This window comes from Schistocerca nitens, chromosome 2 (assembly GCF_023898315.1).
Source record: "Schistocerca nitens isolate TAMUIC-IGC-003100 chromosome 2, iqSchNite1.1, whole genome shotgun sequence".
In the NCBI taxonomy this organism is placed as follows: domain Eukaryota; kingdom Metazoa; phylum Arthropoda; class Insecta; order Orthoptera; family Acrididae; genus Schistocerca; species Schistocerca nitens.
Genome location: NC_064615.1, coordinates 732,766,374 through 732,783,954, shown reverse-complemented (window position 1 = coordinate 732,783,954; position 17,581 = coordinate 732,766,374). Strand labels below are relative to the sequence as shown.

Here is a 17,581-nt window from a genome sequence, read left to right as displayed (position 1 = left end):
GGTACACCTAACGTATCACCGTTTTGTTCAACTTTCGTACATCGAGAAATCCGTAATACTAAAAAAAAATGTCAATTGTCTTGAAGTCAGTCTCTAGTAAGCGGCATTTACAACGATCATGAGATGTTCAGAATTAAATTCGTGGTCTCAAAAATATGTAAGAACGATTTTGATTCAGAGCATTATCCTCAGATCTCAGCTGACCACCAGAGGACCTCCATAGCAGTGTGATGGAGACAGAAACGCTTGTCGGTAACAAGCTGAGCAGAATTTAAACGGAGAAATCGACAGAAATGAAGTTACGACGAGGACGAAATATTTCACATTCTTAGATTTTTGTAAAAATAGTGCTGACTGCTTAAAAATGACATCGTGACGTGATTTCTTCCTAATGTTATTTCGCTGTCGTGCACTAATGGTGTAATGAGTAAACACGTATTACAAATATGACGCTGCACGTTCAAAGAATGTTAATCAATCTTCGTGTACTGACCCGTCGTAACAGTTGATTGGTGGGATTAATACTGCAGTAACGAACGGGCACGTCAGGTCTATAGTAGGGTAGGCGAATTGTCGACTTTGTTTTATTGGCAAACTTTTAGGAAAGTGTAGCTCAGCTGTAAAGGAAACGGCATATAGAAAACTTGTGTGACCCAATCTTGAGCACTGCTCGAGTGTTAAGGAACCTCGCCGAGTCGGGTTAAAGAAGGACATCGAACCAATTCAGAGGCGTGCTGCTAGATTTGTTAGCGGTAGTTTCAGTCAGCACTGAAATATTACGGAGGTAATTTCAGTTATGTTTTTTTCTGAGGATAAGAAAGTTATCCTCTTTTGCAGCTGAAATTTACTCTTGAGTGCCAGACATGTTTCGCCTATTCATTTCAGGCATCTTCAGTTTTCCATATATTATATATAATTATTTTACATATTTTGATATGAGATTTGTATTGATTTTTGGCGGTTTGCTTGTATCTAGCTATTTCTGTTTACAATGATATATTCGTGTTTTTTACTTACATTCATTTGTGTGACCTGTTCAAATGGTTCAAATGGCTCTGAGCACTATGGGACTCAACTGCTGTGGTCATAAGTCCCCTAGAGCTTAGAACTACTTAAACCTAACTAACCTAAGGACATCACACACATCCATGCCCGAGGCAGGATTCGAACCTGCGACCGTAGCGGTCGTGCGGTTCCAGACTGTAGCGACTTTAACCGCTCGGCCACTCTGGCCGGCTTGTGACCTGTTCATCCAGCCATTTGTTGTTCTACATATGCTAGCTGCAGGGGGTATAGGTTTCTTCCAGTAAGTATTTCTCTGCGCGTAACCATACTGTAGGAAACTGGTCTTGGTCACATGCTATATAGCTGACTGAAGGATAATGGGAGATAACTGCGTTTTTCAGGATACATGAACAGGCAGAACGATCGACGCTGCAGTTCTGAGACTCCTCAGCAGCTTTTCCACGACATGGGAATAGGAGTGAGTTGTGCAACACTAATTACTGGACCGGTCGTTTTTCACAAAACCATAACTTCGGATACATAGATGACTAATAGATTCCTACTATTTTTAGGGAGCTATTAACAATAGTTCTCAACACAAAAAAACACCTACGAATAGTGTCACAGACGTATAGACAATTTTGACACAATGTACTACAAACTACGCTGCAGTGATTGGTTTTGGTCTAGTGCTGCGTTTGAATTAAATGTGCTGTGGCGCATGGTTATGGTTGGCACGCCTCTGCCGGATGTCAGGAGGACGTGGTGGCCTATGGAGCAGCTTGAGTAGGTCCACGCGGAACTGTCAGACCTGTGCGCTACCCGGATGTTTTGTCATCTCCACCAGGCTGAGGTCACAAAGGGATGAATACCCGTGTAAATGTTTGCGCACATGCAGTGGAAATTATTGTATTTATAGTAAAGCATGATACACCTTTAAAAGAGGAGAAAAGGACAAATCAGCGGGGCATATACATATACCGTGGAAATGATGTGTGAAAGAAATGACAGTGCCCCAAAGGTTATTCTAACGGAAATTTAGTAAAAAAAATGGTTCAAATGGCTCTGAACACTATGGGACTTAACATCTGCGGTCATCAGTCCCCTAGAACTTAGAACTACTTAAACCTAAATAACCTAAGGACATCACACACATCCATGCCCAAGGCTGGGTTCGAACCTGCGACCGTAGCAGTCGCGCGGTTCCGGACTGAAGCACCTAGAATCGCTCGGCCACCGCAGGCGGCTGGAAATTTAGCAAATAATTAATAACTAACGAAATTTTAATTGCAGAAAAGAGATCGACCGTCCAGTGAAAAGCGACATAACTAGTTACGTGTTCTATTACTTAACTAATTAACCTGTGAGCAACATTTTAATTGGACATTTGATCAAAATCAGAATTAACTTTACCGTGATTGTTGTTGATATCGAACGAAACAACAAATTTACTGTTACCAGTCACTGCTTATTTATAACCACAACATGTTTCGAAGGTTTAAACCTCCATCATCAAGTGGATTTCCATGTGTTAGTATGAAATGTGTGTGTTGTGTTACGACTTTGCGGTAACCTGTAACACTGTCTGCAGTAGTTACAGGGTCATTTCTCTCTTGTAACATATCACACGTAAATTTTCCTACTTTGTGAACAAAGATGTTTTCCAGGCACCATCTTCGTTTACAAAGTAAGACATTCTAGATGTGACCGCAGTATGCCACCGGTAGCTGAGTGGTCAGCGCTACAAATGTCAATCCTAAGGACCAGGGTTCGATTCCCGGCTGGGTCGGAGATTTACTCCGCTCAGGGACTGGGTGTTGTGTTGTCCTAATCATCATCTTTCCATCCCCATCGACGCCCAAGTCGCCAAAGTGGCGTCAATTCGAAAGACTTGCACCCGGCGAACGATCTACCCGACGGGAGGCCTTAGTCACACGACATTATTTTTACATGTGACGCGTTACGATAAAAAAAAGGAGCCTATGACCACTGGAGACAAAGCTACAGGTTACCAGAAAGTCGTAATACAACACACACATGTCGCAGTAATACATGTGGGTACAAACAAACAGTAAACTTGTTTCATTCGATAAAATCAGCGTATTTTATAAACCACAACAGCAAGACAGTTTCCGTTGGAACGTGTATCTAAACATCAGTGACGTCATTTACTTTATAAGATTCATGTGTTTAGTTTTGTCGTATTTATTATCTTACATAGTTATGCTCTTAATTTAAAGATGTTTCGAGGTGCACTAATTCTGATTGCAGTAGTGAAAATAATAAGTCAATTCCTGTGACGAAGAGATGCCATACTTGTTTGTACAACAGTTATTCAAGGCATAGATAGCATAAATTGAATTTGATCATTGTAGTTTAAATATCAATTTGTTTAACTTTAATTTGCACACAAACTATCAAGTGTGATATGTCATTTCATACAGATTTTTAGCAGGTACCTAATGGCGCTGCCACATATAAGGTTCCGTTATTGCATAAAGAATTGCTGATAAAGCTAGTGATAGCTTTAATTCGTTAAGTGATATAGATCCTGGGTATTTCCAGAGAAAGGTGCACTATAGCAGCAAGATCTATGTTAGTTTGGATGATGCTCTAGCCACTTGTTTTTAAGACTTAAAAGCTTTCTTCGATAAAGGTCACGATATGTGGAAAAGATTCAGCGATAGTTCGGTTTGAAAATAACGAAATCCGCAGTGGTTGAGACTGTTTTATTCTGCCAGTAGTTCAGTGGAGCTTGTATTTTTCGCTAGTTAATTGGATCGCTCTTGCAGTTATTTTCTCTGAGTGTGACTTAGTTTGTTAGTGGGGGCCCTTCTTATTTGAACGCTGATCGAAATCACGTTCCCTATATCCTGTGTCTATCAGACTAGTATTTTATTGTGTTAGTGTTGATTTCACTATGAACAATTTGAACTATGAACATCTGCTGTGCTTTCGAGTTATTTTAATTGTGTAGTGTATTTGCTAACCACTATATTGATTGTTGTAGCTATTTACCATCTGCTTAAATTCGTAGGTGAGTTTAGCCACCAGTCTGTGTCTAGCATATGTGATAAACGACGATAAACTGTCTTATTGAACTTCAACACTTTGTAGTTTGGAAACTTTAGAGTGCTGCACCTACATTCAGCCTAAAGTAATTTAAATCTCATTAATACTTCAGAACTAATGCTGACCGGGGTAGCCGCTCGGTCTAGGGCGCCTTGTCACGGTTTGCGTGCCTCCTCCCGTCGGAGGTTCGATTCCTCACTCGGGCATGGGTGTGTGTATTGTCCTCAGCGTATGTTAGTTTAAGTTAAAAGCGACAGTAACTAATGATAGTTATCACACCCTAGACAATAAGACCATCAATGCCGTCACAGGTTTATTAGTTTATGCCGCACAATGTGTGCTCTTTCATTGACGTGAATTAAATGACTGTTGGTCTTTACGTCAGATCTTAGTTCTTTGAACAAAAAAGTTTGAATATATTTTCGATACGTGTCTCTGAAGCTACAATTTGGTGGAAAAAGATCGGTCCTAGAATTCGAGTTGCGCCAGTTGCACATCCCGCTTTTGTTTACATCACATGGAGATTCTTCGTGTAACTAATGAGAATTTCCAGAACATTGACACCCATTGCATAGTAGATTCATGTACCCCAATAAATGCAGCCGTTTCATCAAACAACAACGGAATTTGAGGACCAATCTCTCCATCGTGCACCGACTCCAGAACCCAGCGGCAGTACTGTTGTCGAGCAACAGCAACTGAATTGAACTCGTGCACCACCGTTACCTTGTACATCTCAGTCTACACTCCTTAAGCCATCTTCAACGGTGTGTGGCGCAGAGTGCTTTGTGTATGTCTGTCACATCACCCTTTTCCTGTTCCTGTCGTGAATAGTTGGCGGGAAGAAATATTGTCGGTAAACGTCCTTGTGACCTTGAATCACTCTAATTTTACCTTTATGACATTTTCGCGAGATGTCCGTAGCAAGAAGCAACATATTCACTGGATCTTCGAGGAATTTACTCTCTCGGAACTTTAAAAGTGAACACACCGTGCTGCGGGACGCCTCTCTTGCAGCGTCTGCCATTGGAATTGGTTAACCATCTCCGTGACGCTTTAGCATAATTAAATGGACCAGCGACAAAACGTACTGCTCTTGTTTGGATCTTCCGGATTATCTGCAGTGGACCTCATACTGACGAGCAGCATTCCAGGTATTGGTCAAAAGAGGATTTTCTAAACTATCTCCTTTGTGGGTCAACTACATTTTCTGAGAATTCCTCCAGTAGATGTGTCCTGCATCTGACTTACGTGTGATTAGTTTTATGTGGTCAGTCCCCTTTCATTCACACTGTACGCATACTGCTTGATATTTTGTGGATGACACTGCTTCTAGTGATTGTTGTGCAATCGGGTAACCGCCCAACAATGAAATTTTGACACAACGTTGAATTCTAATAAGGGTGTGTTTTAGGTTCCTAATTATTATATATAACTAAACTTCTCCCTAACAGGCCATGAAGGCCCAACGGTACTGACCGGCCGCCGTGTCATCCTCAGCTCATAGGCGTCACTGGAAGCGGATATGGAGGGGCATGTGGTCAGCACACCGCTCTCCCGGTCGTATGTCAGTTTCCGAGACCGGAGTCGGTACTTCTTAATCAAGTAGCTCCCCAGTTTGCCTCACAAGGGCTGAGTGCACCCCGCTAGCTAACAGCGCTAGGCAGTCCCGATGGTCACCCATCCAAGTGCTAGCCCAGCCCGACAGCGCTTAACTTCGATGATCTGACGGGAACCGGTGTTACCACTGCCGCAAGGCCATTGGCTCCTCGCCGAATACGGCGTATCCATCTAATGTGCCACTGACATGTAAACACCATTCCACGGTTTCGCAATACAACACTAATAGGAACTAATAGGAACGTCGAACCAAGCGAATGTGAATGACGTATTCCTTCCAAGAACAAGTCGATATGCTTCTAATTTACGGAGAATACCAAAGAAATTCGGTGAGGGCTAGAGACTTGTACGCTGAAAGATATCCTCAACGTACTCACCGTACGCGTCGTAAATTTAAGTATGTATGTGATAAATTGAGAACAACTGGATCTTTAACGCATCGGAAACATATCCGGCAAAGGAAAGTTACTAACGACGAATCGGAAGTTGTTACTCGTGCTAGTTCGCGTCGGATCGCAAGGGAATCTGGCACGAGCCAGAGTAGTGTTGTTCGTGTTCTGCATCGCCATAAATATCACCCTTACCATACCAGTCTACACCAATAATTAACTCGTACGGATTGTATGCGTCGCATTGATTTCTGCCTATTGGCTCAACTTTAGATTCAGAAGGTTGACACATTTATTAATTTGATTTTATCTACTGACGAGTCTATATTCACGAACCATGGAAATATTAATTTGTATAACATGCATTATTGGACAACTGATGATCCATGTTGGCTGCGGCAAGTTTCACACCAAAAACCGTGGTCGGTGAATGTATGGTGTGGGATTCTGGAGGACAGAATTATAGGTCCCTATTTCATCGAAGCAAATATTAATGGTAGGAAGTACACCATATTCCTGCAAGAAACACTAGGTCTGTTACTGGAAGAAAAACCTTTAGTAACAAGGAACAGATTGTGGTATCAACATGATGGGTGTCCAGCACGTTTTTCGCTGACGGATAGAAATGAGTTGCAGAGACAATTCCCAAATCGTTGGATTGTACGCGGAGGAGATGTGTCGTGGCTGGCTCGTTCGCCAGACTTGACGCCTCTGGATTTTTTTCTTGTGGGGATTCGTAAAAGACATGTTTATAAAGTCGTTCCGACTACACGACTACATTTGAAGATATGCGAGAGAGAATTGCCAGTGCATGGGCTTCGATAAGTGCCGATGTGACAAAGAATACCACTCAGTTCATGATAAGAAGATTGCAGCACTGCACTGATACCAATGGTCGTCACTTCGAACACCTTCTGTAAATGGACGTTCATGCCATCTTTGTGACTGACCTTCATTGACCTTAAAGTCCTTACTGTTACATATCATTGGATTCGTCTCGATAGCCGCTACCACAAAATAAGTACCAAACTATAGCATCCCATTTAAAAAAAACCTAAGCTGACATTAATATTTCTGAAGCGACCCCACCTAGCAACCAAGAAACAAAGTATATTATGGCCCCCGTAGTCCCATGCAACTTTTGTCCCACAAACTTTTCAGCTACTATCATAGTTTCGGAGCTATTCTTTGTGGCAATAGTTAGTGACTCACTCTGTATAGTTGAACGTTGATAGCAAATAGGAATGTGGCATTTAGGTCTTATTGATTTATGATTATAATACTGCTACAGAATACGAATTTGCAATAAGAATAAACACGGCTCAGTGTCAGAGAGAGAAAGGGGGAAGAAGAAATAGTCACAGAGGGAGGGGGTTAGGAGGAAAAGAACATAGGAAACGGGAAGAAGGAGATCGACAGGAAGAAAGGAGGGACAAGGAGATGGACAGAGAGAGTGGAAGGAGATGATGAACAGAGAGAGGGGAGGAGGTGATGGACAGAGAGAGGCGGAAGGAGGAGGAGGAGATGGATGAAGAAAGGGGGAGGGAGAGATGGGCAGACACAGTGGAAAGGAGATTAGGACGTGTATACATTTCCCAGGAATATTACGAATGTGTGCTTTCTCTTTTATTTCTTTTCCATTTAAGCAGACTGAGCCACAGCAAAACGTGCTCTACTACAGCTAATACGTTACATGCTTGTACAACAATCATTCAGTTAGTCATGTTCATAAAATATATAGGAGCAATTTAAAGTTGATCGATTTCTTAAAAGAAATCGGAAGTAAGGCAGATGCCAGACGGAGATTCATTGGAAGGATTTCGGGAAATGTAGTCCACCAGCAAAGGTGATTCCAATTTGAGATGGTATCTCTGTCGTTAGATGCTAGTGACTCAAAACTAGTCTAACACTTGTTCCTCTTTCTGTGACTCAGTCTGTCTATCGCTCCGCAATTAATCCACATTTAAGTGCTATCCAAATATACATTCTTGTCACTTACCAACTCATCTGACAACCCGACGGTACCGCCTTGGGGAAGACACGTTACAAGCTTATTAAGGACAGGGACTTTTAAAGTAGCCACAGCGGTAATGCTTACTCACAACACACTACCGTAAATTTTCTTGCTCTCAGAATAGGTGTAGAATCATGTGACTACTGATTCACTACAGTACTTCTCTAACATATGAGTGTTATACGGTGAAGTACTTTGCCAATATCAACAGCTTTTGTCTAATATTGTACATTATCTGTTAATGTATTTTCCGCGAAGCTCACATGATATTTCGTTTAATTGACAGATTTTTATGTTACAGCTGCTGCAGGTGGTTCTTTATCAACAAACGGAAGCTTGGCGAACTTTAATAAGAAATTTGTTGGTATTATTGGCCCTGATATTCGTGACAACGTGGAATTCAATCAAAACACAATTGCCGAAATGGCTCGTGCTCTCTACTACGGAAATAGTCCAATAACAAGGAAGAAAGATTTGAATACTTCAAACGTAAGTACTGAATACTGTTCTTGATGTCACTTAATGCTTACCTGTGCGTATTCTAAGCGATATTTAGCAACTGAAAGACGAAAAGACTTTTTCCATCTGCATAGATGGTGGGCGGTGGTGGGATTACACAGGAAAAATTCCTGTAGTAGTTGGTGTTAAAGCTGCACCTTTTTTTAGATTGAAGTCAGGTGATAGGTATACCGGCTTAAAGGAAGTCCTTTTAACAGAGGTGTCACTTTCAGAGGAAGTCACTCTCAGAGGAGGTATTTGAATGTTGTGAAGGGTCACTTGAATTGGGGAAACTAGACTATTAACTGTTGTTATTTAAAGGTCCCCAAACTCTGACTTCAGAACATTTTTGCACAAGCTAGAGAGGGTTCTTGGTTCACGTTATAGGAAGTATCAAAAATTAGTTATATGTGCTGACTTCAATATTAATTTTGTGTGTCTGTGCAAGGAAGAGAACGTTGGAAAATCTAAATTCATGTGACCTGGTGCAGACTCTGTTTTTTTCCAACCAGGTAACAGGGAAACAGTAACACAGCCATAGACAATATTTTTATTCATTCTTCGTTCCTAGATGGGCGTTCTATTAGTAAAAGGGAGACTGGTCTTTCAAATCATGACGCACCAATTTTAACACTAAAAGGTTTTTATACTCAAACAAATTTTTATATAATTACAATCTATGTAGGAAAGCTGATCCAACTTCAATAGAGAGTTTTTAAACCTCGTTAAGGAACAAGAGTGGCAGGATGCTTATAACGCTGATGACATAAATGACAAATATAATGCTTTCTTTAACACATTTTTGAAGCTCTTTGAAAGTTGCTTTCCGTAGAGCGTTCTAAACAGGGTACTAGCAGTAAAAGGCAGCTTGGATGGCTGACTAGTGGGATAAGGATATCGACAAAGTGGGAATTATATCAAAATGTTCGAAGTGGTCAGAATCAAGCTACTGTAGGCAATTACATAAAGCATTGTAAAGTGCTTGAAAACGTTATTCCGAATGCAAAGAGTATGTGGTATGGAAATAGAATAGCTAATTCACAGGATGAGATTGAAACCATATGGTAAGTTATGAAGGAAGCTTCTGGTCAGCAGCACAAGGTCGACGATATAAAGTCAGTTCGTAGTAAAAATATTTCTGTTACTGTTAAGTCTGATATTGAGCAATCATTTTCTGAGTATTGCTGGAATGCTTATCAGAACAATAAAGTACTGTGCTGCACTTGTTAGCCCCGTACTTAGCCATGTTTGCAATTTTTCCTTTAAGAATGGTCAGTTTCCTGAACGATTAACATAGTAGCAAAACCACTTTGTAAGAATGGAGAAAGAGTTAATGTAGACAGTTTTACACCTATTTCTACGCCATCAGTGTTTGTTAAAGTTATTGGAAAGTCGAAGTGTGTAAGGATAATTGATCATTTTATTCCACATAATTTGCTATCAAATGTACAGCTCAGTTTTAGAAGTGGCTTATAATCTTAGAATGCTATATTATCTTTTCTCTGTGAGGTACTGGATGGATCAAACAAAAGGTTTCGAACGGTAGGCATCTTTTTTTATTTAACTAAGGCATTTGATCGTTATGCTTACAAAATATTTCTCCAGAAGCTTTACCATTACAGCAGCTCACAATTGTTTCACATCTTACTTGAACAACAGACACCAAAAGGTCATTCATCACAGTGTTGAGATTGGCTAAGATGTGGGGTCTGATTGGGGCACAGTCAAAAGGGGTTGTGCCATAGGGATCTGTGCAGGAACTACTCCTGTTCCTTATTTACATAAATGACATCCCCTCTAATATTACAGGTATTTCTAAAATATTTCTGTTTTCTGATGACTCTAGCTTGGTAGTAACGGATGTTGTGTGCAACATTGCCTCTGTTTCAAATGCTTCAGTTCATGACATACGTTCATGGTGTGTAGAAAATAAACTAACGGTAACTCACAGTCGGACTCAGCATTTAGACTTTCTAACACACAATTCAACAAAACAGACGTTTTAATTTCACAGAATAGGCGTATAGATTAGGGAAAGTGAGCAGTTCTTATTTCTTCGTGTTCAGATAGATAGTAAACCGTCGTGGAAAACCGACAATCAGGCTCTTGGTCGAAGACTTAATGCTGCCATTTTTACTGTTCGAACGGTACTGAAGTAAGTTATAGTTCGACACTAAAAGTAGTCTACTTTGCTTATTTTCATTCGCTTATAAAGTATGATATTATATTCTTCGGTAACTCTTTCCAATCTCAAAGGGTATTTTTGGCTCAGAAACTAGTGGTTCGAGCAATAAGGGGTGTAAGTTCGCGAACGTCTTTTCGACCACTGTTCATTAGTCTCGGTATTCTGACATTGGCCTCTCAATATGTACGTTCTTTACTGTCGTTTCTTATTACCAGTATCAGCTTATTCCCAAAAATTTGCAGCTCTCACTGAGTTAAGACTAGTCAGAAATCCATTCTGCGTTTGGATCGCACTTCCTTGACTATAGTGCAGAGAGGTGCGCAGTGTACTGCTGCATCCATTTTCAATAAGCTACCACAAGAACTCAAAAATCTTAGCAGTAATCCACGCGCTTTCAAATCGAAACTGAAGAGTTACTTCATGGGCCACTCCATCTACTCTGTCGAGGAGTTCCTTGAAAAATTAAGCTCATTCCTCTGTTGCGGTGTTTGCGTTTTCATAAACTTGTGGATTTTCTTTTTATGGGTTCATAAACGTTTTATATTATTTGTTGTTACTTCTATGTCGTAATTTTATGTACCGACACGTTCCATGATCTTGGAGATTAGCTCCTCAATTTGGTCCTACGGGACTAGACGTGTAAAATAAAAAGTAAAAAAGAATAGATCTGGAAGTGTCCCTGGCTAACATGATGCGGATCACAGCAAATATTTCAAGTACCGCTAAGCAGTGAAGATATTAATTCAACTATGAAGTTCGGAATATTTTTCCTTAACACGAAATCATAAATTTTACAGGAAATAAATGTACCACAGCTACATTTTATTTATGTTAAGGATGCTCAAATAAATAAAGAAGTAAAATATAGCTGTGGAAGATTTACTGTCTGATATGTTATTAGCTAAGGGCACTCACCAGTTTTTTCTGATAACAATGAGAATATTTTGAAAAAAGGAGAGAAATATGAACTCGTTTAACGTACAAAATGAAGCAGTATCATATATGCTCGGTTACAGAATCACGTGATATACGTTTAGCCCTTTCCCTGTGAACAACTGACATGATTTTAGTTTATATACCTTGTTACAGTAGGTCATACGTACGAGGATACCTATAAATTTGTGCAGGCCTATCTAAACATAGTAAGCATTTAAATGGACAGCCGCAGAAGCAGATAACTAAGTAACAAAACTGTTAATGTCAAACAGTTATCAAGGATTTAGCAAATAGGCGAGAAAAATAAACAGCCGCAGTCGTAAGTAGAAACGAGTAATAACTCAGACTGTACGCAAAACCCTTAGTCGCGCGACATAACACTCTATCTAGGAGGGATGGACAGATTGTCATCAAAGAACGTGCAGTTTCATAAAATGAAGGTATTGGAACAGGTATATGTGAATGCTGGATGCCGGTAACTGAATTATGGGTTGTAACAACAATGCATATTTGGGATCCGTATCAAGTGATAGCACATACGAGGGCAGTTCAATAAGTAATGCAACACTTTTTTTTCACGGCCAATTTTGGTTGAAAAAACCGGAAATTTCTTGTGGAATATTTTAAAACATTCCCGCTTCGTCTCGTATAGTTTCATTGACTTCCGACAGGTGGCAGCGTTGTACGGAGCTGTTAAAATGGCGTCTGTAACGGATGTGCGTTGCAAACAACGGGCAGTGATCGAGTTTCTTTTGGCGGAAAACCAGGGCATCTCAGATATTCATAGGCGCTTGCAGAATGTCTACGGTGATCTGGCAGTGGACAAAAGCACGGTGAGTCGTTGGGCAAAGCGTGTGTCATCATCGCCGCAAGGTCAAGCAAGACTGTCTGATCTCCCGCGTGCGGGCCGGCCGTGCACAGCTGTGACTCCTGCAATGGCGGAGCGTGCGAACACACTCCTTCGAGATGATCGACGGATCACCATCAAACAACTCAGTGCTCATCTTGGCATCTCTGTTGGTAGTGCTGTCACAATTGTTCACCAGTTGGGATATTCAAAGGTTTGTTCCCGTTGGATCCCTCGTTGTCTAACCGAACACCATAATGAGCAAATGAGAACCATCTGTGCGGAATTGCTTGCTCGTCATGTGGCTGAGGGTGACAATTTCTTGTAAAAGATTGTTACAGGCGATGAAACATGGGTTCATCACTTCGAACCTGAAACAAAACGGCAATCAATGGAATGGCGCCACACCCACTCCCCTACCAAGAAAAAGTTTAAAGCCATACCCTCAGCCGGTAAAGTCATGGTTACAGTCTTCTGGGACGCTGAAGGGGTTATTCTGTTCGATGTCCTTCCCCATGGTCAAACGATCAACTCTGAAGTGTATTGTGCTTCTCTTCAGAAATTGAAGAAACGACTTCAGCGTGTTCGTAGGCACAAAATCAGAACGAACTTCTCCTTCTTCATGACAACGCAAGACTTCACACAAGTCTTCGCACCCGAGAGGAGCTCACAAAACTTCAGTGGACTGTTCTTCCTCATGCACCCTACAGCGCCGATCTCGCACCGTCGGATTTCCATATGTTTGGCCCAATGAAGGACGCAATCCGTGGGACGCACTACGCGGATGATGAAGAAGTTATTGATGCAGTACGACGTTGGCTCCGACATCGACCAGTGGAATGGTACCGTGCAGGCATACAGGCCCTCATTTCAAGGTGGCGTAAGGCCGTAGCATTGAATGGAGATTACGTTGAAAAATAGTGTTGTGTAGCTAAAAGATTGGGGAATAACCTGGTGTATTTCAATGCTGAATAAAACAACCCCTGTTTCAGAAAAAAAATGTGTTGCATTACTTATTGAACTGCCCTCGTATTTGTTTGCTGCATGGTTTCCGTATGCTATACTGATTCCCTTGTTCTGCTCGTAGGTCTACAACAGTGTGTTTGGTAACTCAGATACTTTAACAGTGATAGTACCACTCAATGTTTCGCTGATGAACTATACAAAGAACTAGTCATCAATGAAACGAAAAAAAAATTGAAGTTTGCCACTTTGACTATTTCATTGTCAAAAGTACAAAGAACAACACATGGCATCTACCAAACTAATTATAGCGCCGTTAGTAAAATAAACACCATGAGTGTAATATGGTAAAGAGGAATTTTGTTAGTGGGTATATGTGAGTAGACATCGTTCTAAAGCCAACAATTTATCCTCCTGCTCCTCTATGATAAGAGTCTTGTTACTTGACTACGGATTATGGTGTCCTATATCTGTCGAAAGAATCTATTTTTTGGTCAAGATGGCTTTAAAGTGCTTGCTTCTATCAACTAGTTGATGAACAAGCTCTTTGGTACATTATAATGGAACTCGATGTTGATAAAGTTGTTTTCTTTTTGCTTTTACGCAGACGTTTGCAACTTTGATTTATCTGTGTGGACACAACCGTTAATACGACCGGATAGTATGCTGTGTAACGAATGTGTTTACTAGTTGCTGGCTGTGGTGAAGTAATTCCACGGAGCTTGACTGCTTGACTTTTGCGTCAGTGAAATATATAACGTGGTAAAATATGGGAGAGATATGTTAGGTGACCTGCTCCTGATATGTAAATGATTGTGGGTAGAGGTGAACTTCACGCGACTCCCACTGTTGTGATAGTCTCTGTTAGCAACGTAATATTTTGTAGCAGAGAATGGCTGTAACTCGGAGGTCACTTTTGCGAGCATACACACAAAATGATGAGGTCACAGCTGGGTGCTGATCATCCACAATAAATTTGAAAGTAAGTCAATTTAAATGAAGTTTTTTATTTCAGCGATGTAATACACGTATTCTACGTGCTGGGTCTAGATTACTAATGTAGTCTTATATCAAATCACGATCAATTTTAAGTACATACCATTTGTACCAACTCCGATAGTTTTATTTTTTATTTGTTTATATACTAATTTATTTTTGGTATTCTGTGGATCGTATTTGCGACAAAAATGATGTAGCGCGTGTTACTAGGCTTACAAATGAGATATATTTCCTCTGTTACTACGTGGCTACACATATATAATTAAAGTTTTTAAAAATATTTATCTGCAACAAAATGTGATAAATTTAACACAAGTATCTACAGATACTATCTGTTCAGAAGTTCATTTGGCAAGCAAGGATCGCCAGGCATAGATTATTTCATTTTTTAAAATTTTCATTATCCGTTACTTCCTTTATTCAGAAGGGAGGTGAACAAAGGTTTTTGGGACTGTATTCGTTGCAGGTTCAAAGTGGAATTAAAATTCAAGGGGAAAATACATCAGTGATAAGAGTCGCTGATGAAATTGTTATCCTCAGTGAAAGTGAAGAAGAATTACAGGATCTGCTGAATAGGATGAACATTGTAATGAGTACGGAACATGTTCCGTGCTCATTACAATGTTCATCCTATTCAGCAGCTATAATTACTGTGGTAGATGCCCTATTTTGTTCTTTGTGCTTTTGACACTGAAACTGCCAAAGCTGCAAACGTCAATTATTTTTCTTTTCACTGATGACTAGTTCTTTGTATAGTTCATCAGCGAAACACTGAGTGGTACTATCACTGTTCCGTGTCTTCAGCTACTTCCTTCAGTATGTTGTATCTCCTTCCACCTTTCATGTCGTCCAGATGTTGAATTCTTCTTCTTCCTCGTCCGTCGTTTCCTCTGAGTTTCCCTTCGATGACATCATGTAACGTTACTGAACTAAACCATTTGAGAAGATCTGTTGTATGTCATTTCCAATTCAAGATGTGATCAGTGTTAGACCATTAACCGAGAATCCATAAATAATACTTCTAAGTAAGTAATTTGTTGGTCCTTGCGCCTCTTCATGCCAGATTAAAGGACAAGAAGGAAAACAAAGAAGGCAGACTGGGATTTACATTTCGCCAAGGACAAGATCTAGATCATAACAGATGGAGAATAGGACAAAGGCGGGAATGGCATTCAGATTCATCCTTTCCAAGGGAACTCCCCTGGTATTTGCGGAAATTAATTTATAGAAACTGCATAAAATATAAACATACGTGACGGGATATGAATTTGTGCTGCTTCTCTCCCACATCCAAATACAATGAAGTGACAAAAGTCGTGGGTTGGTAATATGCACGCATACAGGTGCCGGTAGTATCGCGTCGACAAGGTATAAAAGAGCTGTGCATTAGCGGAGATGTCATTTATGCTCAGATGATTCAAGCGAAATGGTCTCCGACGTGATTGTGGCAGCACGATGGGAAATAATAAACTTTCAACACGGAATGGTAGTTGGAGCTAGGCGCATGCGACATTCCATTTCGGAAATCGTTAGGAAAATCAATATTCCGAAATCGACAGTGTCAATAGTATACAGAGAATACCAAATTTCAGGCATTGCCTGTCACCACGGATAGAACAGTGGCCGAGAGCGTTCATGTAACGACCATGATCAGCAGCGTTTACGTAGAGTTGTCAATGCTAAGAGACAAGCAACACTGCTTGAAACAATCTCAGAAATGAACGTGCGGCGAAATTTGGTGTTAATGGGCTGTGTCAGCAGATGACCCACGCGAGTGCCTTTGCTAACACCACGACATCGTCTGCAGCGCCTCTCCCTGACTCGTGATTATATCGGTTGGACCCTAGACGACTAGAAAACCGTGGTCTGGTGAGCTGGTAAGAGCTGATGATAGCAGCGGAGCCATAGACCCAAGTTGTCAGGAAGGCACTGTTCAAGGTGATGGCGGCTCCGTAAGAGTGTATAATCTGTTTACAGGGAATGGGCTGAGTCCTCTAGTCCAACTGAACTGATCATTGACTGAAAGTGGTCATATTCGACTACTCGGAGGCCATCTGCAGTCATTCATGGACTTCAAATTCCCAAACAACGATGAAATTTTTATGGATGAAAATGCGCCTTGTCAGCGTTCTACAATTGTTCACAATTGGATTGACGAACATTCTGAGCAGTTCGAGCTAATGGTTTGGCCACCCATATCGCCAGCATGAATCCCATCGAACATTTATGGGATATCATTGCACCGACTACAGCTTCGCAACGACGTGTTACAATGGAGGCAGCATAGCTCATTATTTCTGCACTTCCAGCGACCTGTTGAGTCGATTCCTCGTCCACTACGCCAGGTAAAAGCTCGTTGGACACGATATTAGGAGATATCCCAAGGCTCCTGTCACCTCAATGAATAATTTCTTAACTGCATCGTCACCTCGCTCGGTAGAAAATCAATGCAGTTAAGGAAATATACTCAGTAAACCACTAGCATAGGTAGAGTGGAGCACAATCCTTTTGGCCCCATCACATCAACGCTAGTACCTTAGTTATAAAGTAACAGACTCGAACTCGAACGGGGGCTACATACTTTCCTTCCATATAATTTGTGTGTGATGCATAAAGAGGAGTGATCAAGAACTATGCAAAGTACCTTTCGTTATGTGTGTACTGTAGCTTGTTGAGGAATATATTTTGATATAAAGAGAAATGAAAATTAGTAAACAGCTGAGCTCCTTCCTTAACGAGGATGTAAGTCTCGCTTCGAATAAGCGAGTAAATCAGCCTTTGCTGACTCTTGTTTTAGAAAATGATTCGTGTCACGTCGTAAGTTTAACAATACTGAGTTACTCATTACCATCCACAACTACCGCAGCGGAACACAGTACTACCAGCAACAACGCAGGAACACGAATGTCCTTCCGGCGTAGCTCTAAACCACGAATTTTTTCGATTTTAGTAACTAAGTATCTATAGAATCAGCGAGGGTTTGTGACTTGCTTTATGCGCTTTTATATCATCCTCAAGAATACTGCCTTCCACGAACTTCGTTTTCGAGAACC

At 40.8% G+C, this 17,581-nt stretch overlaps 1 protein-coding gene and 1 pseudogene across 1 annotated transcript in view; one reads left to right on the top strand and one right to left on the bottom strand.

Moving 5' to 3' along the window:
• Nucleotides 1-17,581, top strand: part of LOC126234590 (cholinesterase 1-like) — a 117,426-nt gene that overhangs the window by 77,576 nt on the left and 22,269 nt on the right. Inside the window, exon 8 of the mRNA XM_049943305.1 lies at nt 8,402-8,589. Within this exon, the coding sequence (XP_049799262.1) occupies nt 8,402-8,589 (188 nt within the window). The remainder of the gene's footprint in view (nt 1-8,401; nt 8,590-17,581) is intronic.
• Nucleotides 5,726-5,843, bottom strand: LOC126238689 (5S ribosomal RNA; annotated as a pseudogene).